This window comes from Aedes aegypti, chromosome 3 (genome assembly GCF_002204515.2).
Source record: "Aedes aegypti strain LVP_AGWG chromosome 3, AaegL5.0 Primary Assembly, whole genome shotgun sequence".
Classification (NCBI taxonomy): domain Eukaryota; kingdom Metazoa; phylum Arthropoda; class Insecta; order Diptera; family Culicidae; genus Aedes; species Aedes aegypti.
The window spans coordinates 340,056,768-340,081,475 of record NC_035109.1 but is presented as its reverse complement, the minus strand read 5'-3'; the positions used below and the strand labels follow the sequence as shown (position 1 = coordinate 340,081,475).

Sequence of the window (24,708 nt, the reverse complement as noted above, 5' to 3'; positions counted from 1 at the left end):
AAAAATATTTCACCAAATTGGCTTTAAATTTTTCAGCCAATTTGGTGAAATATTTTTTAACGCTTTTTGTCACTTTAATCTAAATTAGTTTTAATTTTGTTTTTGAAGTTGAGGCTTTTCACAAAATCCTTTTTATGAAACCACAAGAACCCGACAGTAATCTTCAGATAAATTAAAAGATACAAAATGGAAAATTGTGCAATATTCTTGTTAATTTTCATTTAAATCGATAATTCCATCACAGTTTTGATCTTTTACATTTTGAAGCATTGGCAGGTATATAGAAAAAGCTTATTTTATAATTGTTAGCCATTTAAAGCTCTCTACGCAAAATTTAGCAAAAAACATACATAGCTTAGCTTAGCTTAGATTAGACTGACTACACATATCAATGGTTGCTATTCCGTGATTGACCGAAGTCAGTGAAAATGCACAAAGAATCAACTAGAAGTTCGGCTGGGATTGGCCATAATCTTCTTCAGTGTGCATAATTCAGTGCCTCTATTTATACAGGGTCAATAACGGCGCCGGCCACGTCCTTGCAGTCAGGTGCGATTGGGGAAGAAATGTTAGTGTGTAACCTTTGCTTTTTGGAGACCGTGTTTGCCTCTGCATCTCCACAAAGGTTACTGGGAGGGATGTTTGTTAATGGGGAGGATCGTTGGGTCATAGAATTCACTTTGATAAGCGATTAGACCATGATAAACAATGATTTGTGAGATATATACATGCTTATACGTAAATATAATATTTTCATTTGATATGAACAATTTCTATGTAGAGGAAAATTATGCCGACACTTGAGGTGACGAACCTATCAAAGTTTGTTGAACAAATACCTAAATGTAACATTCCTACAGCTGTCAGGACGAAAGCATGTGTTATTATATTTTACTCATTTGAAAAGAAACAAAAAACTCGATTGGTTGGGACATCATAGAACACTCTTATTCTTATGCCGACACTTACAGTGGCGAACCATCCAAAGTTTGTTGAATAAAGTGAACCTTTCGCAAGTCTACACTTGTAGTGTCGAACCATTCAAAGTTTTTTTAATTACAAAAATAAAGGTATATAAGAGGTGTTCTGAAAAAAAAAAATGTTAAACATAAATAAATCATGAATCAGAGTTTGTGTCGACACTCACAGTGACGAACCATCCATAGTTTGTTGAAAAATCATATTTACATCCCACCATTGTAACGATTGAATGTGCAGTCATACATATTTTATAGATTAGAAATAGTAGCATGAAACGAGCTCACCAATTGATCCTTTATCCTTCATTGAGCAGCCACAATCCACTTTCGGCTTCACTCGTTTGCTCGGCTATAAAAAAGCACTCAGGAAAAAAAAATAAGCGCGCGACCCAAAAAGAATAAAAAAAAAAAACTGTTCGGGCTTTCTTGACGCACTGCCCAGGAGCAAGCGTCAAGGTCGAAGGATCAAACAGAACTCAAAAAAATTAGCAAAAAACATACTTAACCACAAATGCAAAAATTTAAGAACCCGAAACATGCAAAAGAAAGAAAAAATTAAAGTAACAGAAAACATCATTCAGCCAGAGGGAGCTTGGAGGTTTGTTATTTATGGACAGATATCAAGACATGATTTTTTATGTTAATAAATACAGTTTGTGTTGGACAACTTTGGATGTCAGTATTATTTCACATTTTTGGCACATTGACATGGATTACGGATGAGACAATCATCGTAAAGCTGGTAAGAGTTTGGAGATTTTTCTTATTGTTTTAGCAAATTAAATTTAAACAGTCACAAAATCATGTTGAGAATCTCATGGCAGAGGTATCTTTAGTTTGTTTAGTCAAAACTAGAATAGAAAGTGCAAATAACTTTCACTCACGGTATAATCATTTTTAAACAATAACATTTAGAGAGTGGAACTGAAGCTAAGTAAAAAGATACAGGATTTTGAATTTGCCAAGTTTACTTGGTCACAGTCCTTACTCAACCAATTCCAAATATTTTAAAAAGCTTTGGAAAAAAATTATTGTTTTCAATAATTATGTATTGAACATGTAGTTAAAAATCGTTTTGACTTAGTTATTTACAAAAACTACATCAAAACATGAATTTTAATGTTCTTTTATTTTTTTTTGTCTGAAAATTTATTTTTTTATTTTTATACAATTGCAATTTTTAAAAATTTCGCCTTTCCGTTAAAATTTTGTCTTTTATGGTAGGTTGCGCCGAAAAAAAAAAAACGTTCAAACGCCGTTCAAAAACAATCAGATTATCTTCGAAAACGTGTCAAAAAATTTGAAATCGTTTGAGTATCAGAAGGCCGGCTCCAAATGAATGAAATAAAAAATGTACATGAAAAAACGCTGCCGGCTAATTTCTAGTCATATTCATTGTTTTATGATATAAAGTTTGTTTTTACTATCGCACTTTTTCACTATTAAATCACTTATGCTTAATTAATTTTAGTGATGCAGAAGCCTCATAATGTTGGACAAGATAATAGGAGAAAGGTAGAAAATTTATTATGTGCGTCTAACAATCAATGGTGGAATTCAATCAACCCATGATGGAGAAGATAAGTTACAGAAGCACTAACCGTGTATGAAACAGGAATTCGCTTCAGTCCATAACAAAAATGTCACAAAAACTTCTGACGAACCCGATTTTAATCACTGTGCGTGATAAAACTTCTTGAAATAATTGTTATAGACAAGTTTATCTACTTAACGAACACATTTTGCTCTTGACGTTTGTTCGTTTTAATGATAAAATTGTGAATAATAACTGTTTCGTGAACTTTAATGGCAGCAACATGCTTTAAACATGAGTTTTATTGTTACCAACATTGTTACTTTTGTTGTTGTTACAATTGAACGAAATGACACGTGTAAATTAATCTTATTTTAAAATTACCCTTAGAAAAATATGTGTATTGAAACATTACAAGCAATTTTAAAATACGATAAGAAAAAGTTCATCGGGCAAATTAACCCCTCTACCGGCAGCTTCAGTTTTTACCGTAAAAAAATATTCAAATCGCGATAACTTTTTTGTTTCTTGATATTTTTGCACCATTTTTACACAAGATCTCAAAAAACACTTTTAGTTTAAGAAGCTGTGTCGATAGGTATTATTGGTGATCTGGTTTTGAAGATATTTCGATGTTCCTTGGGGGACAGACATTTTCCATATAAAATGTCATTGGCGGCCATTCAGGTTTTGGTCAATTTATCAAAAAAAAAAAAAAATGTGTGCTATACAATACCTGGTAATAAGGAGCTACTCTGAAAAAAATTATACAAATTGGTTCAATATTCTTGAAGAAATCTGAAATTTACAATATGAGGTTTTTTGGAGTTTTCAAGACCATTATTTGTCCAGCGTGGTACCAGAAACATCCATGCTCATTACTCAAATACGGCTGCACCAAATTGCTTCATTTTTTCACAACATAATCGCATTAATGTATCATTTCGAGGAGTAAATATCCGAATACGATAAAAATTCTGTAGTTTAAGATATTTACGTGGGTTATGGCTACGCGTCGGTCCCCCAAGGAATTTTGGAATATCTGCGAATCTAGATGACCAATTTTCAATATCGACACATATTCGAAAACTAGAAAAGGATGATAAAATGATAAGCCGTTTTATTCAGTTACTTATTGTAAGCTTTGATTTGTGGTTAAGTCACTTTGTCGCTCCATACAATGGAGCGATGAGATTAGCAGTTAGGGTGCGAAAGTTGAAAATCTCACTTACACATTTGTAAATCCGGAAGTTAAACGTTCTAAAAGTGAAAAAAAATCGAGTTGATTTAGAGCGCAACGTGTAGAATTATGTCTGCAAATCACGTAGAATCGATAGAGTAAGTTTGTTTACTTTTCTGACTTGAGATTGTGTGAATCAGTCTTCGAGGCTTTGTGAATACATAAATTGAAACCTGTGACAAAATTTCGCCGGATTTTTAGTGTCAGTAATCCAGTCAAGAATTCAGTTATTCATTGGCCAAAAATAACGGTATTATAGTATCAATAAGATAAGAAATTTAACTATGCTTTTTTCTCTACTTTCTGGCATATGTCCTAACTGGGACTGAGCCTGCTTCTCAGCTTAGTATTTTTATGATCACTTCCACAGTTATTAATTGAGAGCTTTCTTTGTCGATTGATATTTATTTATTTATTTATTTATTTATTTATTTATTTATTTAATTTCATCTGACTCTCAGTCTTAATGAAATATATGATGAGGAAAAGCCCCTTTGAGTTGGTTAACATATAAACCTTACTCAAAAAAGCATAAAAACCCCATATCTTTTTTTCACAAAACATTACACAAGCATTCTTACAACTTATATCTAACAATAACAATTAAGCACACAAAAAAAATATATTAAAATCAATTAAACATAATACCAATTGCCAAACAACTGTATCAAGAGATCATGCCCAGGTTGGTCTTGCTGGATAGCTAAGAGTTTACCGCTACGGCTATCTGGGCCCCTACGCATTGACAACAATATCTTCGTTGCGAATATCTTAAATTAAAAGGTTCTACATATAAGATAAGTCGTCAATTATTGAACGGCTTAAATGCCCACTAATTGTAAAAAAACATAAGGAATACACAGACTGTTCAAAGATAGGCGAATTATGTACCCTGTTTAATGATGTTTTGATTAACTGAGCCATTGGTCAAAACTGTTTTAACAATAACTGTCTTTATTATGATAATTAAATGTAGATGAAAATTGTCAAAACACGGGTTTAAAATAGGACGAAAATTTTAAGTTGATGAAAAACCGAATTTAGTACTGTACCATTTAATTCCACTAGAGTTTGTATCCTTTGACAGATACGCGTAATTATAAGGCCGTCTTCAGTGTCGTGTATTGGTGAGTTCTAATACACGACACTGTAGACGGCCTTACAGTTGAGGTCGAAGTACGCGTATCTGTCGAAGGATACAAACTCTAGTGGAATTAAATGGTATAGGTAGTACTAAATTCGATTTTTCATCTACTTATAACTGCCGTGAATCGCAAGTCAGTCCCATCTGTAAAAAGTAGGCATTGAGAAAATGGGGTGTGAAGTTTCCAAACTTGTTTTCCTTACGAATATTCAAAAAATCCAGAGGATTGGAATATGTTCAAATCTAGACGAAATTTTCAGAATGTGCTTTTAACTACGATATCTATCTGAGAAAAATATAAAGATGATCGGAACACCGTTTATGTTTGTGTTATACGATGTACAGCTTTCCACTGGGACTGATATGCGGTTACTTTTCATTATGGGACAATTTGACTTGCTGTTTTTTTTTCCTTATTTTTATTAGCTCGTTAGTGCCGCTGAAAAAGCATTGGTTGATATTTTGAAAATTGAACTCAACTCGATTTTGACGAAAATGCAGATGGGACTGACTTGCGGTTTACGGCAGTATAGGTATTCCACTAAACAGCTCGAAGATTTATTATCAAAAAATTTATTTTTATCGATGCATACGTAAACTTCTTAAACTAACTTAAAAATCAAATCCATGTGATTTTCTAAAACAATTGCAAGTCGACATAATTTATTAATTCATCAAACATATTTTCTTTTCCCTACAGGCTGGCACCTCTTCGAATCAGTCTATACCCCCCATGTGTAGAATATTGAACAAACCAGGCAACGGCTTTCAACCCATCAAAGAACACGCCAGCCAAACATCAGAACAGCAACAAAAAAGTACTCTGCGGCAGTTTACTTCAGCCGTTGTCGTCGTCGTTTGTCTCCGTTCGTTCGCTCTTTTGCACCCTTAGCATTTTAGTTGTTTGACGACCGCCGGACCGTTGAGACGCATTTTCTTCGTCAGTCAGTCAGTTAGATTCGACTTCGTTATAGCGCCTTTTTTGAGGTTCGTTTTTTAAGTGGCTATATACGCTGGAAGACACAAAGAAACATCGGTGAACCGGCCTTCCCACTATCGCGTGTCGGAGGATCGTTATACTTTGGTGAACCCGTGGGCGCTTAGCGCGAAAGTAAGACGCATCTGCTTATCGCCTATGGTCGCAAGAGTGTGGTGATCGATTGCTAAGATATATACTTAGTTACGCCCGACGGAGAAGATCATCTACAGATCGGAATTACGTCACCATCTAGTGCGCGGTCATTCGTTTGTGGATTCCCCCCCCCCCAGAGTGAACTCGGTTTTAGTTTTCGGACCTGCTCAGCTGCAGCCAAGTGGATCGAGAGAAGCATAGCGATCCGGGGATCTATAAATGTGAATCTGAAATGTCATGACATACGTAACCCATACCTGATGCTCCGACGGACGACAAGTTAACGGCGAAATGTCTTTACAAGCTGGGGCGAGCAAGCAGACAGAGCGCAAACAGTGTTTTCCCTATCCCGATCAGAAGAAAATAGCAAGCCTATAACTATTTCATACCAAACTGAGCTAAGATACCTACCTAGGGCTATTTTTTATTTGCTATTAGCAATGGATAAGTGTGAAGATCTGATGGAGACCATATTAAACTATCATCACATAATTAGTTATTGATAGGCTGTTTTTTTCCTAAGTAAAAATGGTTGAGAGTTTCGTGGATCTCGAACAATAAATCAAATACAAAGCTTTGTAGCCGATAGATATTCTAATAAAAATACACCTTAAAACAGAAGATTATAGTTGGTTGAGTTGTTTCAGAACTATCAGAAGTTGCGCAAGTTTTCTGAACAAACCAACAGCACTTGTTTTAAAATAATTAAATAAAAATTGCGCTTATTTTTGTTTTTGCACATCTTCTTCGAACTTGTGGAAATGTGTGAAAATGACTGCTACGGAATAAAGTTAATTGTAGTCAAAATTTATGGTTATTCGTAGAAAATTCTTAAAATCTCATCCATTTTGGACAGCAAGATGCTGGGAAACAGAGTCCCTTTTAATCTACAAAATAGTGTTCAGAAATGCAAACTGACTCGTCGCATTTAAATTCATATTTACAGCGATATTTTTTGACTATAACATTGTGCCTATAAATATGAGACAACTGTATTCTATCTACAAAAATGAGTAAGCTGTTAACGTACATTGGCTCCATTGATTTTCGATTAAATATAAATTTATTGTTATGCAAAAGTTTCTGAAATATATATCTAAGCTCATCATACTAATCCAATAGTTGATTAATAGTTTTAATACAACTATTGATACAAAATCAATTTACTGTTTAGAAACAACCAAAAATGTTAAAATGAATTTTGTAAAATTCGGCCCATTTGTATCAATGTTTGTTCGAACATGTTTTTTTTTTATAAAAATGCTATTTTCGAAAAAATCGTTCAAAGCTGTAGGAATGAAAGGGTTGATACTGGTGCGCCGCGCTATTCCTAGAAAATTGCAAAGAGCGCCTTGCAAAGTTTGTGAACCACTGCCACAGCTAATCAATATCCTATTGATCCTCTTTTGAACGCTTCGCAACGTTTTGTTATGCCTCAGTCTGTTATTATGCAGGTGTTATTGATAAAAACTTATGGCATTTATTTTTTGATATTTTGCCTTTATTACCACTTTATGAAAGGCATATTATAGTATGCTGGTATTTAAGTTTAATACAATGATATGATATTCGTTTGCCATGCGTTTCTGTTCGGGATAACATGTGTGTTTTAGCGTCCATATCGACGATCCGACGACTCACTCGCTCGCTGCCCGTCTGCCGGTTTTTGGGGTGCCTCCGTCGTCGTATTGATGGCATATAATTTCTAGGTGTTTTTCTGCTCTTTTTCAGGAGAATTTACGAAAACGAGCAAGCCAAAGTGCCGGGATTTGCAGATCGATGATGGCTGCCATCTGTTGAAGTGCGCGGTGAATCCAAAAGTGCGATCCTCGTGAATCGATCGGAATGATGATGTTTTAATCGAAGTAATCTTCGAATGGATTGTGTGTGAACCTCATAGCAGGCGTCGCAACGGCGAAAGTAAAAGTGTTTGTGCTTCCCCGAATAAATATTGGTCGAAATAATTTCATCGCAAAAAAAGATAAAAAGGGAAGGAAGCGTTCGAACGAGTGTACGAAAATAAAAATATTGCCTTCAGTGAATAGAGCAGCCGGTTTTTTTTTAGCAGAAGCAGAAGTGTGTGTATTTGTGGGAAAAAATTGTGTCAACATATGCATGCAGCTTGTTCCATGTTTTTAATTTTTCGTTCCTAAGTCGACGACTTATGGTATGAAGTCATCGTATAAGTGAAGATCGCAGCAACCGGTGGTGATCGCGAAAAAGATAAATATCCCGATAATGAAGAAGTGACCATCATGTAATGCGATAAGTGATTTTTAAGTGCTCACTCGATCGGTGTTTGTGGTGAATGCAATTCAGAGTTCGCACGAGAAGGGTTAAACGAAGAAAAGAAGAAGGAAACAGGAAGAAATTACGAACAAATCAGACGCACTATGAACGGTGTCACGATGATGGACGAGAACGATGTGGACATCAAAAGTCCCATTCGGCGGCTGGGATCGACCCGGAAGCTGAATCTTTTCAATAGTAAGTACACATTAAACCTTCAATAATGTAGAATAATCGATTTGAATGTTGCTTAGCATTTGTAAAGACAGTGTAACGTAATGCTTTTAATGGATGTACCCAGTAGGGTGTCCCAAAATTTCATTTAGACAGAAAATTTGGAGAAAAGTTTCAAATTAGAGTTGAGAAAAGTCGTGGAATTCACACTAAAGAAGCCAAGCATAGCAAATCACAGTTAACGAAGGCGGTAAAACTCATCAATGAATAAATTGATTTGTTATTTATTTGGAAGAATCAAGAATTAAAATACAGATATCGAAGGGACCTTCGAGCTAGGGAGGTATCAAGTTACAGAACACAAATCCAGTGCGATTGCGATCTATGGGACTATCCATGAAAATGGTTCTTTAACTATGGTTCTTTAACTTGAGATACGGAATATTGAGTCAGGGAGATTTGACTGCATGCAAAATTATACTTACTCTTATTATAAATAAGAAGATTTATTAATTACTAGTGGTCCCGGCAAACTTCGTCTTGCCATCAAGTAGGCTGTTGGAAAACGTCAAAAAATCCCCTATACAAAATGATACCATAGTCAGTGCCGTAGCGTGCGGTTGGCCAGGTTGGCACCCGCCAAGGGCGCCAGCCTGAAGGGGGCGCCAAAAACCGTGAATCACTTGGTAAAATTTTGGAAGATGCATATAAAATTAAGGCTTTTTATCAATTACCATTTCAAAAGGATTTAAACAATTTTTGAAAGGCTTATTCAAAACATGCAACAAGCACTTTCAAAGTTTTTTTTTGAAGTTTAAACAATTACACATAAGGACTGTTCATTTTATAAAGTGGACACTTTGTTTTTGCTATATCTTTTTTATTTATTGATAAAATCGTAATCGGTTTTCTGTGCATCGTTCAACTATTATTCTACAATACTATTAAAATATAAGATCTTAGAAAATGCTTTTGGTTGAAGAGCCAAATATTTTTTCCAAGAACTCCTAAGAAAAGCTGTTCGTCAAAGTTTAACATTATTTTTCGCAAAACAAAAATCCTAATTTTTATGAACATATTGTATGTTTGTATCCTTTACTATTCTACAAAAGGTATAGCTTTAAAAAAATCAACTATATTCCACCATTCTCTGACATTAGGTAACTTTAGTGATGCACCCATTTATGGCCAAATTTGCTGATACACCATCCTTTCACTCTCAGTAAAAGAGGAATGTAAAAAGCGTGTTCAAAACTGGTCTGGTTTACTAAATAAACTATATTTGTGCAAACGAGAGCCAAATCGTGCGTTTAAACCACACTGCCCATAACTGCATATATGTAACATTCGACAAAAGTAGGCATTGAGTAAATGGAACACCAAGTGTGCATTTTATGGCAGTATGGGAGGAAACTAAAATTTCTAAAAATTACCAAGAACGCAAAAGTACTTATTTGAGGCTGATATTTTGTACAACTCATATCGCATACTACGTGAATAGTCAGAAAATAATTCCGATAGAAATTTCATTACTATTACATTACGAGGCTCATTTATAATCTCAATGTGACTGTTATGCGGTTATAATTACCAATGTGACAAAACAACTTGGTATTTTTTTCGAATTTTCTAGAACAAACTCACAGATTAAAGTAAGTTGATCGATAGTATTAATCATTTGATGACACTCCGTGGTATTAACTCTAATTTGTCAAAAATGTCGAATGTGACTGTTATGCAGTTATGGGCAGCACAGTCCTAAGCACAAATTTTACTGTTTATGGTAGTTTTACTAAAAAGTCTCATACTTTTAAAATCGTGTACGCATATTTATCGATCTGCAGCAAATTGTAAATGGTTTACTCCGAAAATTTCAATTGGTAATCTCAGAATAACATATTACAAAAATAAAAGGTGCAAAATGAAGTCGATTTTATTACAGCAGTGTTGCCAATTTTGATGATTGTCAATGTACTTTGAAAGGTCTTCTAAGAATAAAGCATTTGTGTATCTATTGTGCTTTAAATGTCACCTGGGGACTTAATAAGTAACTCTATGAAGGCGTTAGTCATTTTTCATATTAATACTATATTAGGACTTCCGTCAGGACGTACTTTTAACCAAAAAATTCTACTCATACCGATCCCCTTCAATTTTAAAATGGTTTTCTCTAAAAATATAGGGGGAAAATGATGTTATTATATCTGTAAAATTGTTGTTCCAAAAATAACTTGATTTTTTCCATCAGGCTTCTAGTTGATGATACTTTCGAAGAACAAGCCCTCTTTGAAAATAAAAAATATAAATTGTCGAATTTTCCAGCCAATTTCTAACAATCATTGATTTTGATAACCTCCAAAAACCGACCGTTCTAATCGTTGTTCCATATTCGTGTGAAATTTAATTAATTTTTGAGAATTTTTATTATCACAACATTTTACAATACTAGTCAAACGATGTGCAGAAAACCGATTGAAATTTCATTGATAAATTAAAAAGATACAGCATGCACAAGGTGTCCACTTTATAAAATGAACAGTCCTTAAATTAAGTTTGTAAATTAGCAGAAACAAAGATTTTTATTATTCAGATTTGTATGTAAGTCTGGAGTGTATGTTCCGATCACTCGATTTTTTTTTTATTATAACACAAGAAACACTTCCCCACCTACGAGAAGTTGACAGGTAAAATTTAAATTATATTGAGCTTAAATAAAGGTTGCTGCACACAGAGTAAATTCGTCGAACACGATCTCACTGAATCTCAAGCTGAATTATAAAATTTTCATTGAATACTGTACATGATTCAAACCTTATAACTTTTTCCTGGGCGGGATCCACGAAACTCAATAGAAAATAGGACAAGATTCTCATAAAATCAAGGAGAGGATACCGATAACTTTGATCATTATTTTAAACTGCTCGACTGCTTTTTCACAGAATTAAAAAAAGTTAAACCTGTTAAAAAATTCTCACAGCAGACTTTGTTTAATCTTTAATACATTTTTATAACAAAAAACGAAGGTGTTACAAAGATTTTCGATGTAAATAGTACGGTTGTAACTATTTAGACAACATTGTTTTCAAAATTCGACCACCTTTCTAAAAGTTTCTCATTCATTTGGTGGTTTTAGGTAATATTGTCGAAAATATATATGGGTTAATTACATTTGATGATCCTTGACAAAATTTCTCTGCCACCGCCAAGTAAAATTTAATTATAACGTTCTCAAAAACAGGTCTTGAAATGTTCGTAAATATTGCATCTTCTGATTACTGGCTGTACAAAAAGATTATGATTTCATTTGTAACACCAATTTCTAGACAATTAGTTGAAAATTCTTGGATATACTTAAGTAAACTATTTCGTTGATTAATGGCAAAATGTATGATTTAGTTCCAAGCATGCATTCATTGTGCAATGAAAGTTCTAGAGGAAATTTTGACTGAATCTACGCGAATTCCCTTGAAATCTTAGATTTTTTTTATTTCCCTTAGCATTTCCTGAAAAATGAAACATATTTCAATTTTCAAAAACCTAAACCACCCTACTCGAAGAATTCCATTATTTTTCCTTTGCAATTACAATTATTAAGTATGTTTTGCTGAAACATTCTTAACTTTTTAAGGAGTCATGGCTTTCAAGTTCGTTTTTAAGCATAAGCACTTTAATTCTTTTTGTTCATTCGAGCAAAAATTTTAAAAACTACCTAAAACGAATGGTTTACCAATGTTTAGAAGATTTTTTTTTAAATTTGGTTTTAAACATCTAGTAGATCTTGAAGCCACAGTATGTCTTTAGCCACATGAACTGAAAATTTCCTCAAGAATTTCTGAACTTAAACAAATATGTTAGCTTTTTATGATACTTTTGATAACTTTCATAATAAATCTTGTAGATGTCACTCTATTATTTCAGAAAGAATTTTAATTATATGTTTAGATAAGTTTCTACCAAGGGGCGCTGAAATGGAGGTTCGCCAAGGGCGCCACGAGGCCACGCTACGGCTCTGACCATAGTCTTCTCCCGTTTTCCCCATTATTCCGGAGACTTTCCTGAACTTTTTCCTCGCACGAACACGTCGCATCCCTTGTGAAGGGCAACAGTGAAACACTTGCGTCAATTCGTTGACTCGTTCTCGAGCCATTTCGTGACATACAAACACCACTCTATTTTTATTTATATAGATTGTTATTTTATTTATTATAAAATTACAAATTCATATCAAAATTGCAAGTAATTTCGGCATAGTTATAATTTTATAAATCAATAGATGACTCAGCTGTGGGTTGCAAATCTCTCAAATAAAAATATCTATATTTTACTAAAAATTCCAGGAAAAATCTCTCATTTCGAATAAGAGTCGCACTTCTACAATAGCTTTGTTAAAATCCTTGCAGAAAATCCGTCTGTTTTCTTTACGGTTTTCGTTAAAAAAAAAACTTTAAGAACCGTCGTTCGGGGTGAATATGGTCAAAACAGGATATGTACGAATTATTTATTGAATAAATATCGCAATTTAACCCCAATAAACTTCAAATTTGGTGTTATGTACTTTGATGATACATTAATCACTGTACAAAAAATGAAACGACATTCCAATGCATTTCATACAGTTGATGACGTCATAATCCTGGTATTTCAGCGATCCAATTCATTTGTACTTCCATGAGATGCTTCTACAATATGAAAACACTAATAAATAATTAAATTTGAAAACAACAAATCCATTTGATTTAATTTTACGTTGTTGCTGCGCACGAAAAACAGTTGCTGGTTTGAGAAGTTCCGAGATAAACTTTATATGAAATCAAATGATATCCTGAAAAAATTTCTTTAGGCGGTAATCCCGTTAATTCTTCTTGAATTCTGTCATGAAATATTTCTTTAACTCTACAAAAAAGATACTCGCAGATGTTTTTCTTTGAAGATTGTTATTGCAATGCATCAAGTATTTCGACTTCGTTTAGTGTTATTATGAACACTTCCACTGTTATTAACTGTCAGCTTTCATTGTCAATGTTTCAATTTTGGCATTCGTAAATCGTATAGCATTCACGCTGATACTCTGTGCCCAGGGAAGCCAAGTATATTTCAATCTCGCATAGATTATGGACTGACTTGGAATTCAACCCAGACTCCTTAGCGTGGATTTGTTTTGTAGCCGAAAACGTTTCTACTAGGTTAGAATTTGCTTAGAAGCTTCTTTGAAATACTACCTACCTTAATTCCTTTGTGAGTTCCTCTTCGCAAGAAAAAATTCTTATTTCATTAACCCTCAACAACATTTGGTTTATTTTCTTGCAAGGGGTGAAAGCCGGAACCTGGTTCTGGTACTACTTTCCGGGTAGGAGCCGAGGCAAAAGAAAAGATGAAAATTCATCAAACTTATTTGTTTGTGAGCACCAATCAGTTGAAAATAAAAGGTGTGTCTCGGGGTTTTGAAAATTCATCTAGAATACTCACGGAAATTTAATCAAAAATTACATTGAGGTTTATTTTAAGGCAGTAATTCACTAAGGAATTTTAGGTGCTTTTTTAGAGGTATTCATGAATATAGTCTGTTAGTAATTCCTTTTGCATTGTTTTATAAATTTCTGGTTGAGTTCTTGGAATGAAGAATGCCGAAAACGAATATGATGAAATCGTAGGAAAACCACAGAATTAATTCCCGAAAAAATATTTCTGAAATCTCTTTAAGAATTACTTGGCAAGAATTCTTGGAAAAAATCGATGATGGAATCGTTGAATGCTACCACCTGAAGAAATTTCCACAGATGGCAGGAATACTTTGAAGTAATTCACTCCAGGTTTTTGAAGTAGAGTAAAGTGGGGCAAAAGTTTCTTTCCATGGGGACGAGCCTGGTATAGTGGTTAGAACTCACGCCTCTCATGCCCAGGACCTGGAATCGAATCCCATCCCCGAGATAGTCACTTATGACAAAAAAAGTTTTGAGTAAAGTGGGGCAAAAGTTCGACCTTAGTGGTATAATCAAAGTTTCCAGGAAAACAATAGCAGTTGAAACAAAACAAATACCATACAGTGAACCTTCAACATATTGGGCTCGCTGGCTAAAACACAAAATACCGATACTTTCATGACAGGCATACTTTATACCAGCCGTAAACTTAATTTTGCCGAAAATACACACTAAATTTTCATCAAAAAATTGCTTAAAACAGGGTTAATTGTAATATACACAAAAATAGCAGTTTTTCGCTAAACTAAGTGGAAATGTTAAATTTTGGTGACAATTTGGGCGATCAGGCAAATTTTGCAAAATTTGAAGATAATATGTGGATTTTAGACAATTTGCAATTTTTTCCGTGAGTTTATACATATGTCGAACCTTTGCCTCACTATGGGCCAGAAATTGTTTCCAAGTTATCAGCAGCTCTTATCGGTTTCACCACGCTCGCCTTATTTTACTATAAGTGTGGTTTATAAATTAGAGATTCCTGAACTATTATAGAATTGATTCTGGTATCCCTAATAGATCCTGGGATTCCAGTGTAGATGCTGGTATTTCAATATTGTTCTTGCGTCTTCAATGTGGAGCGTGGTATACCAGTGTGGATTTAGGGATTCCAGCGTGATTCCTTGTGTTCCAGCACAATTTCTGCAATTCTAGTGTGGATCCTGATACTACAGTGTAGATATTGGTGTTACAGTGAAAATGTTGGGATTCCAGTGTGGATGCTAGAATTCCAGTGTTGAACCTAGGATTCCTTTGTGAATTCTGGTATTTCAGTGTGGATCCTAGGATATCAGTGTGGATTTAGACATTACAGTGTGAATTCTGGTTCTAGAACTTCCATATGGATCCTATAAAGCCAATGTGGATTTTGAGACACCATTGTGGATTCTGGGTTTGCAGTGTGGATTCTGGGATTGCAATGTGGATTTTAAGTTTGTAGCGTAGATCGTGGTGTGGATCCTGGGATTCCTGTATAGATCCTTGAATTCCAGTATGGATCTTAGGTTTCCAGTGGGGGTCCTGGGATTGCAGTGTGGATATTAGGATTTCAATGTGAATCCTGGAAATTCATTGTGCATCCCACACATTGTTATGTGTGTATCCTGGGACTCCAGTGTGTATCTTGGAACTCCATTTCAATGTGGATTCTGTAATTGGAACATAGGCCCTTGGTTTGCAAGGTGAATTCTGGAATTCCAGTGTTGATCCTAAGTTTTTGAGATACCAATGAGGGTTTTGGATTCCCAGTGTGGATCCCTGGATTCTAGTATGGATCCTTGTATTTTAGTCTAATTCTTGGGTTTCCAGTGTGGATACTGGGATTCCAGTTTGGATCCTGGAAATCCATTGTGGGTTCTGGGACTCCAGTGTGGATCCTGAGACTCCAGTCTGGATCCTGGGATTTTAGTATCCATCCTGGGATTCTAGTGTGGATTTCATTATTTTAGTGTGGATTCTGGTTTTCCAGTATGCATTTTGGGATCCAGTGTGGATCCCGGGATTCCAGTCTGGATGCTGGGTTTCCAATGTGAATTCTATTTTTTTTTTCTGGAATTTGTGAATCCTCTGGTGCCAGTGTAAATACTGTGATTTCAGTATGGATCCTAGGATTCCAGTGTGAATTATGGAATTCCAGTGTGGATCTTTGGATTCCATAGGGAATCCTGGGATTTCAGTGTGGATCCTGGGAATTCAATAAGGATTCTGGGAATCTAATATGGATTCTGAGAATTCAGTGGGAATGCTGGGAATCCAGTATGGATTCTGAGATTTCGGGTGTTTCAGTCTGTATCCTTGAAATTCAGTGTGGATCTTGGAATTCTCGTGCCAAGGATCTACGATGCAGTAAGACAACAATTACTGCATCGTAGATCCTTGGCTTCTTATGTAGATATTAGGATCCCTGTGTGGCTTGTTGTAGTTCAGAGCGGATCCTGGGACTGTTGTGTCAGTGTGGATCTTGGAATTCCAGTGTGGATCATTGGATTCCAGTGTGGATATTGCGATTCTAGTGTGAATCCTAGTATTCCAGGTTGTATCTTAAGATTGTAACGTGGGTCGTAGAATTACAGTGATAAACCTGAGATTTCAGTGAGGATCTTGAGATTCCAGTAGGGACCTTGGGATTCCAGTGTAAATCTTGTGATTTAAGTGTGGATCTTGGGATTGGAAAATGGGTCCTTGGTTACCAAAATGAATCCTTGGGATTCTATTGTGGATCCTAGAATTGCTGGTGTGTGTCCTAGGATATAAATATTGGGATACCAGTGGAGATTTTAAGGTTCCAGTGTAGATCCTTGGATTCCAGTGTGGATTCTGAAATTACATTATGGATATTGCATTTCTAATGTAGATTTTCAGATTCCAGTGTGGATACAGGAATTCCAAAAAGGATTCTGTTATTCCAGTGAGGAATCTGGTCAAATGGGAATCCTAGGATACCTGTGAGTATTTTGGGCTGTTATTGTGGAAATCCTATGAAAATAATGTTGAAACACTGTGCAAATGCTGTGCTTATACCACGAAAATAGTGAGCAAATTATTTGGAAATACTTTGGAATTCTTACGGGAATGCTGGGATTCTTTTGAATGTTCTGTGAACTTTCTGAGAAAATCCGGTGTGGAAGACCCCGGAAAGGGATGCTTGAAAGAAATCACTAGGAACTCTTAAAAATGCTAAGGAGTCCCAAATAGAAATTTTAAAGAGTATGTTTTAAAAATAAGTCCCTACTTGAAGGTGTCCTTAGTGAAATCCCTGTTCCTGTAGGAAATCCGACAAGATAAAATTATGGATCAAATTCATTGAAAAGTTCTCAAAGGTATCTTTGGATAAATATTCTTATGAGTTTCAGATTAATTCAGATTATTGTTAATTAAAAAAAACTCAATGGTACATGACGGAACTATTGCAGAATATCAGAAAAAAAAAAATCAGTTGCAATTTCAAAAGTAACAATAATACGAAGAATTAGTTTAAATCATTTTATAAATTTTAGATGACATTTCATAGGGAACTTGGAATGAAATCACGAACAAGTCTCTGAAAGCAGAAAAAATCCTAAAACAATATGAAGCGATCGCTAAAGACTCTCTAATGGTGATCAAATTACTTCCAAATTTAAGTAGCAAAATCTTTGACACAAACCTGGTAATTTTGATGACGGTGTTTTAAATATTTTTACGAGACTCATTGCCGCATCTTAACAAAAGTTTCTTGTTAGAAGCCATTCTTTGCGGAGTAGCATAGCTTTAAGATCATTAAATGATGTGGCATTAGATTGAAATTGATTTGGTATTCGATGGTAATACTAGCTTTAATATGCACTCAAGGGATGGTAAATGTCGCCCCTTATCTATTGTGTTCAATAGTTCTCGCATTCTCACGAAAATTAATTTCTAATCCACACAAAACCCAAACTAAAACCACAAACGTTCTTAACAGTGACTAACACGTTCTCGTTGTCCCCCAAAGCCACACCATCAATAATCAATCTCCATCGATATTCTCGAAATGCTAGTTCGAATCCCACAAAGCCCTCCGCTCTATGGTCGAGAGATTGAATTCAATATCTCCAACTGAACCACCAAACGAAACAGCCACATTTGCTTGTTGGAATTCTTCTCCTTCTTTCTGGCATTACTTACCAATTGAGATAGAGCCTGCTTCTCAGTTTAGTGTTCTTAACTGAGTTAAGGTGAATAGCCAAATTTCAAATTTTCAAGAGCACGGATCTGGTGAACTAGCTGGTGGTGACCAATCGGTTAGGTTTTCAGCTCAAACGGATGTTTCGTTCTCCAGATCCAGATCTTGAAAATTTGAACTTTGGCTTTGGGTCATCTTCACCTTAACTGAGAAATTTCTTTGCCAATTGACTAATTTTGCATTCGTATATTGTGTGGCGTATACAAATATACCCTATGCCCTGGGAAGTTGAGAAAATTTCTAATACCATTGGGATTCGAACCCACAACCCTCAGCTCAGTCTTGCCGAATAGCTGCGCGTTTACCACTACAGCTATCTGGGCCCCCGGGTCCGTTGAAATATGTAAATCAAAACCGACATCAACACGGCGACCGTCTGCCATTGCTTCTTCAATAGGGACCGGGAGATCACTAATTGGAGCAAATCCGCTCATATTACTGAACAAGCGTGTTACAACATATCTTCTCATCAAAAGTTATTTGCTGATGGCGAAATAGAATACAGTCCCTATCTTTCCCTTCGCTGATGGTGATAATCATCGGTGTTTCCTTTCAGGGCGTTTAGGAAGGAGAAAGCTGGATGCTGATACTTGTTCGATGTAGCAACACGTTTGAACCTAGTTGACACGATGGATAGGTTTTGTGGTCGCCGTAAAATATAATCAATTTGTTGCTGCCGGGGCTAATCTCCGGATGAGGGAAGATCCGTTGTGGTCGATCCGTTGTTAAAAGTTACATTTATGATAGATGTTGAAGCTGGGGATGGATGGCCATAGCAGGAAAGGTTTCAGTTTACATGTAATTAAACTGGGCATGAAATGGGGTTTCTGGGTGCGAGATAGAATCCCTTTCTATGGTGCTCTAATTGGTTGTCTAGACAGATAGAATCGGTATTGGGGAAAATATTATCATGCTTTAGGAAAGTATAACCATAACTAAAACAGCCAATGAAATAAAGCGAATAATTGATTATATATTAGTAAGAAAAAAAACACAGGACAGCATTCAAGAATATATTTGGTGCCGAAAAATCACGAGAATGAGCAATACAAAACTCCCAAAAAAAAAACATTTAAGATCATAATACTTTTAGGAAAACCTTAAGCTTTACAATATTACACATTTTCTGAAGAAAAAAATATGAAAGATTGTACTTAATACAAAAAGCAACAATCGGGATTTTTTTTACTTTTATTGCTTATTTTAATTTTTGTTTTTCAGCATAATTTTTTATTATATTGCTCATTTACTACTTTCCATAAGAATATCGATTTATTTGTTTATGTCTAATGTTCTTGTTGGATACCTTTTGATAAAACAAAGAATGTTCGTCTTCTTTAAATGCTTGTTATGTTGACTACCAATCGGAATCATTGTTGAATTCTGCAACAAATAAATGACTGAAATGACATTTGAATCCAGATTGTAAGAGTTCAATGACTCTTCAAAATCGTTTCAAACAAGTATTTGCAATCTTCTTAATGGGACAACCCGCTCGCAGTAACTGGTGACCCCTTTTACATTGACGTTTGCGCTCCATGCCTTATCTTCATCCGAGCCCGAATGGTATGCTCGTGCCACATTTATTCTTGACACTCGAACACGCATTCTAAAATAGACCTGACGCAATGCAACCGCATAAAAACCATATGCTCCTTTGTGAACAACACAATCGATGATGATATGCAAGAATGCAACTCCAATCCAACACTACTGCTGCTGACACCCATATGACTAATGGGGAATAAGGCGACCCGAACAGCCAAGACAACAGCATCTTACGAGAGGGAAACGTAAGACATATGGCCAGAAGCGCTCGGTATTAGGGGAACAAGCCCCAAAATGCCCCATGGGGCAAAACGCCTTCGCGTTATTTTATCATATTTTTGACATGTTTGCAATAGCTGTAAGTAAATCCAATGTTGTGCAGTTTAGTTTTGTTTTAAGTAGTTGAAACTGAATCGGATAAGACGATGATTTTCCATATTTGAGAAAATAACCTAATTTGAAATGCTCGAGATTTGAGCCTTCACTCACCTTTCATTTGGCATTGATTCCTTAAATACCGTGCGCCTCCTTCGTTCCATTCCTCCGTGGAAGAGAACGAGGGAACGTAGCGTACCTACCTACTTCATATTTCATTCAAAGCACAAAGAATGACTTATATTAAAAGTCGTTTTGCCCCTTAAAGCTTCGGGGCAAAAAAATCATAACACATTTCAAATGCTTGTTTCATTATGTTTATTTCAATATTATGTCAGTTCAAACATTTTGTCAATTGGCTAGAAGGATAAACTATCCAATAACGTGAATACACAAAAAAAAAACGCTTCATAAATTGCGGTACATTACACCATTTGCTTGGACGGGTCATATTGCCCCTCTCTCCACTAAAGTGATGCAAATTTTTGTCTTCATTGGACTAAACTGGACCTGGATCGAGAGCTCATGACTGGAGAGTGCATATACGAGGAAACAGACACACCCTGCAAAATGAATTGCCATTAGCTACAACAGCAAGGACCATCTATCTAATAATAAAACAACCGTTCAAAAAGTCAAATGATCGGTGATATACGGGCCACTTTTAGTACAACATCCAATGAATTGACCGCAAAGGCAGGCAGCGTAAAAGCAAAAGAACAACGAACTAGACGGCTCAGTTTTTACGACCCACACATGCACTGAGTATGGCCCCGGTGAAATTGGCATGACAGGACAAGCCATTGCAATGATGGTACCATTTGGCAAGATCTTTATAATGATAATTCATCGGAGATGAGTTTTTAATTTGTCGTTGAACATGCAATTCTCGGTGCAATAACTACAATGCTGAGTGTCTTACATGATATATCGTCAAATACAAGTAGAATAGCTACATTTAGGAGTGTAGCTGAATGTAGGGAACGAACCCTTTCTACTACCATTCTTTAACCAGTTTGAGGACCTTGAAATAGAGATTAATTATTCTTCGTCTGACTGGCATTGTAGTGCACTCGTTTTTTTTTCGAATATATGACAATTACCATGTGCAATTGCTATACTGCCCATAAAGGCATAACTGTCCCATATGGAAAAAGTAGGCATTGAAAATATGGCACTCAAAGTTTGAAGTTTGTCTTCTCATACAAATATTCATAATTTTCTAGTACATTTCTACATACCAAATTCATTTAATAGAACCACACAGATAACTCATTTTGCTTTTATTGATCAACGAAAAATATAAACTTGAACACAATTCATGTTTTTCAGTTGTTATTTGGGTTCAAAGTTCATATAGAGACTACACAATAAAATACACATCGAAATATGGATATTACGACGAAAAAATGTGTTGGCTCGAAAATCAATATGGGACAGTTATGCTTTTATGGACAGTATAACACAGAATCAAATATAAGATTGAAGCTTAATGTTTGTTTTCAAATTTAATTCTTTTGTGTATAGTATTAAGAGTCTCCTTCTAAAAACATTAAAAACTCGAAATTTCACTCACTCCAACAATAATTAAAAGTTTTGTATGCAGTGTTTTTAATTTGATTTGATATAGGAGTTCTTTACTTTGAATTTTGTAAAAAACACGAAAGCTTAGCTTGAAGTTTTATATTTTTGAACATTCCGAATTTTTGCACAAATCTCGACAAAAATGTCGATATTCAATCCAAAGTTTTCAAAATTCCTGGTGATTTATGTGTTTGAAACAAACTTTTGCCTTTAAGATCTATATCTATCCCTACCTGCAACCATATGTTTCGTTGTGGTAGAATCAATGGTTAAGCCAATCTCTATTGTCTCCAACGTTAAACAGTGAATTCTCCTTGCTATATTCTTTCTATATATGACAATGTTGCTATGGGTGAGCATAATTTCAATTTCAATTTTTCTTTACCAACGAAAAATCCTCGAAATTTACCTACTTTTGGTTATGATTCGCAACTATGGCTGTAACAGTATAAGTTGGCGTAAAATTGATCGAAACTCAAAAGAGATCCAAAAATTTTTGTTTATCGATTCAATATCGGTCGCTTGGAACTCTTATCATCATTTGAAACCAAAATTTTTGGAACTTTGGGTATTTCTGTGGTAAATATCAGAAGGCCGGCTCCTCAGACACTTTTTGCAGAGGCCTTTTCAATATACGAAATGACTGTGAAACCTTAATGGGGCTTCCTTAGCCGAGTGGTTAGAGTCAGCGACTTCAAAGCAAAGCGTTACGGCGAAATTAAAAAAAAAAACCATTCGGTTTTTGCCAGGATTTCCTACGGAGGTTTCTCTAAGGATTATTCCAGGATTTTTTGCAGGGATATTTCCGCTAGCGTTTCTGCCGGAATGCCATCAGTGATTCCTCCAGTAAAATCTTTACTGGGTTTTCTCAGGGAACTTTTCCAGGAAATATTGCAGAGATTTTCAATTTATTCAAGGATTTCTTCAAATATTTCTCCTTCATTTCCTCAGGATTCCTGTAGGAATAGTTCCTGAGATTTTCGAAAAGAATTCTATTAGGAATTCTTCCGGAGATTTTACCAGAAATTCATCTAGGGATTCTACAAGAAATAACTTCATAAATTCTTATAGGGTTTCTTCAAAAGTTTCCTTCAGCAATCCTCTCAGGGATTCCCAAAACGTGTTTAGAACGATTTTAGATAACGAAAAATGATATTTCGATAGAAAATAAAAATTTGGGTATTAGAGGGTTAATTAATGAAAGACACTTGGAGGCATCTCTGGAAGAATCCTTGGAGCTATCCCAGAAAGAATCACTGTATATGTTTTGCTGTTAGAATCCGTAGATAAATCCCTGAAAAACCCCTGAAAAACCCCTGTAAAGATTTTTCCGGAGAAATCTTTGGAATAACCCTTAAAGGAATTCAGGGAGAAATTTCTGGAGATGTCCATGAAGAGATTTTCAAAAGGAATTTATGCAGAGATTTTACTGGAGGAATTTTTGTAGAGATATTCCTAGTGTAATCCCTAGAGAAATTCTTAGGATAATTTCTGTTGAAATTACTGTAAGAATTCATTGGAGAATATCTGGAGGAATTTAAAGATGGACTCTTGGAGAAATCCCCGGGAGGATTTTTCGAGGTCGTGAACGAATTGCTGAAAAAATTCCTAGAGAATTATCTGGAGAAATCCTTGGAGTGTGTAATGCAACGATTTCCCTGAATGTTACTCAGGGAGTATTTCTGGCGGAATTTCTTGCAATCCCTTGAAGAACTCGTGGGTTGTAGAATTCTCGATAGAATCCCTAAAGCGATCCGTGGAGGAATTTGGGATGAAATATCCGGAATAATTCCTGGCCGAACCTCGAGCGGATTACTTGGGGATATCTTTGTATGTATCCGGAGAGAAATCTTCGGAGGAAATAATGAAGAATTCACAAGAAAAATATCTTGAGTAATCTTTGAAGAGTTTATCCTAGTGTAACTCCTGGAGGAATTCTTAGAGAAAAACCGATTGATGAAATATCGGCAATGCAGTCTTTTTTGTTAAAAACGAGTTTTATTATTTAACCCGACGTTTCGACGCTAGTATGGCGTCTTCTTCAGGGGAAAAATGATACGTTCGTTTTGTGTCTAGTGTTATGGCTAACTTTAACTGTCAAGTGTAATAATTTTTGGTACCTGACTCAATTGAAATGAACTTTAGGATATTTCAAGCTATTTTTCGAAACAATTTGCGCGCTTTATCTGTAGAATTATTAGTTGGACCTTCGCTGTTATTTGTTGCGAAGTGAAATGCATTGTTATAGACAACGATAACAATCTTAAGCTTGACAATACAAATAATAAAAACGTTATGTATATTTTTATACTTACTCGTGATCCTGCTATAAAAATTGTATGGCAGAATCTGCAGAAAGTAATTAAAAACGGTTTTCTGAATTAGAAAAATAAAATCTCACAATCGGATCCGGGCTCTAAATCTCTTCTGAAATATTCAAATTAATGGCAAATCCTCAGAAGCATGTTTTTCTTATATTTGTCTTTCGCTTCGCCAGACAGAGCTGATATAGTTAGTGCTCTGAGAGCACTTCCACGGTTAATAGCTGAGAATTGCAACTGAGGACAAAAAATGGTGCTACTACCAAAGGCGGGGAAACCACCAGGAGATCCGTTGGCGTATAGACCTATCTGTCTACTAAATACGACGGGCAAGTTATTGGAGAGGTTGCTAGTACCGTATACGGAAGGTGCGTTTAAATTCAGGAAAGGTAAATCTACTCTGGACGCTTTCCAGATGGTTGTTCAGACAGCTGAGGTGGCATCGAGCATAAAGGAGTGGCATCCGTTACTGCGCGGTTGTCACTCTGAGTGTGAAGAATGCGTTCAACAGCGCAAGCTGGGAAGCGATATAGCTCACGCACTTCACCACCTCAAGGTACCGGTGCAGTTGTGTAAGCTTCTAAAAAGTTATTTTGATGCTAGGATTCTACTGTATGACACAGAGAAGGGGCAGAAAAGCGTTCGAATTACCGCAGGAGTACCTCAAGGTTTAATCCTGGACCCGCAGTTATGGAATGCGATTAAC

The 24,708-nt window shown here is 35.6% G+C and overlaps 1 protein-coding gene across 5 annotated transcripts in view; it reads left to right on the top strand.

Moving 5' to 3' along the window:
- The window catches only part of LOC5577744 (SLIT-ROBO Rho GTPase-activating protein 1), a 307,496-nt gene that overhangs the window by 48,270 nt on the left and 234,518 nt on the right, over window positions 1-24,708 (top strand). The window contains exons 1-2 of one of the 5 annotated variants that reach the window (XM_021850988.1): window positions 5,744-5,885; window positions 8,185-8,517. In XM_021850988.1, coding sequence (XP_021706680.1) covers window positions 8,424-8,517 — 94 coding nt within the window. In that variant the 5' untranslated portion in view covers window positions 5,744-5,885; window positions 8,185-8,423. The other 4 variants (XM_021850983.1, XM_021850984.1, XM_021850987.1 and 1 more) reach the window with 4 other exon arrangements.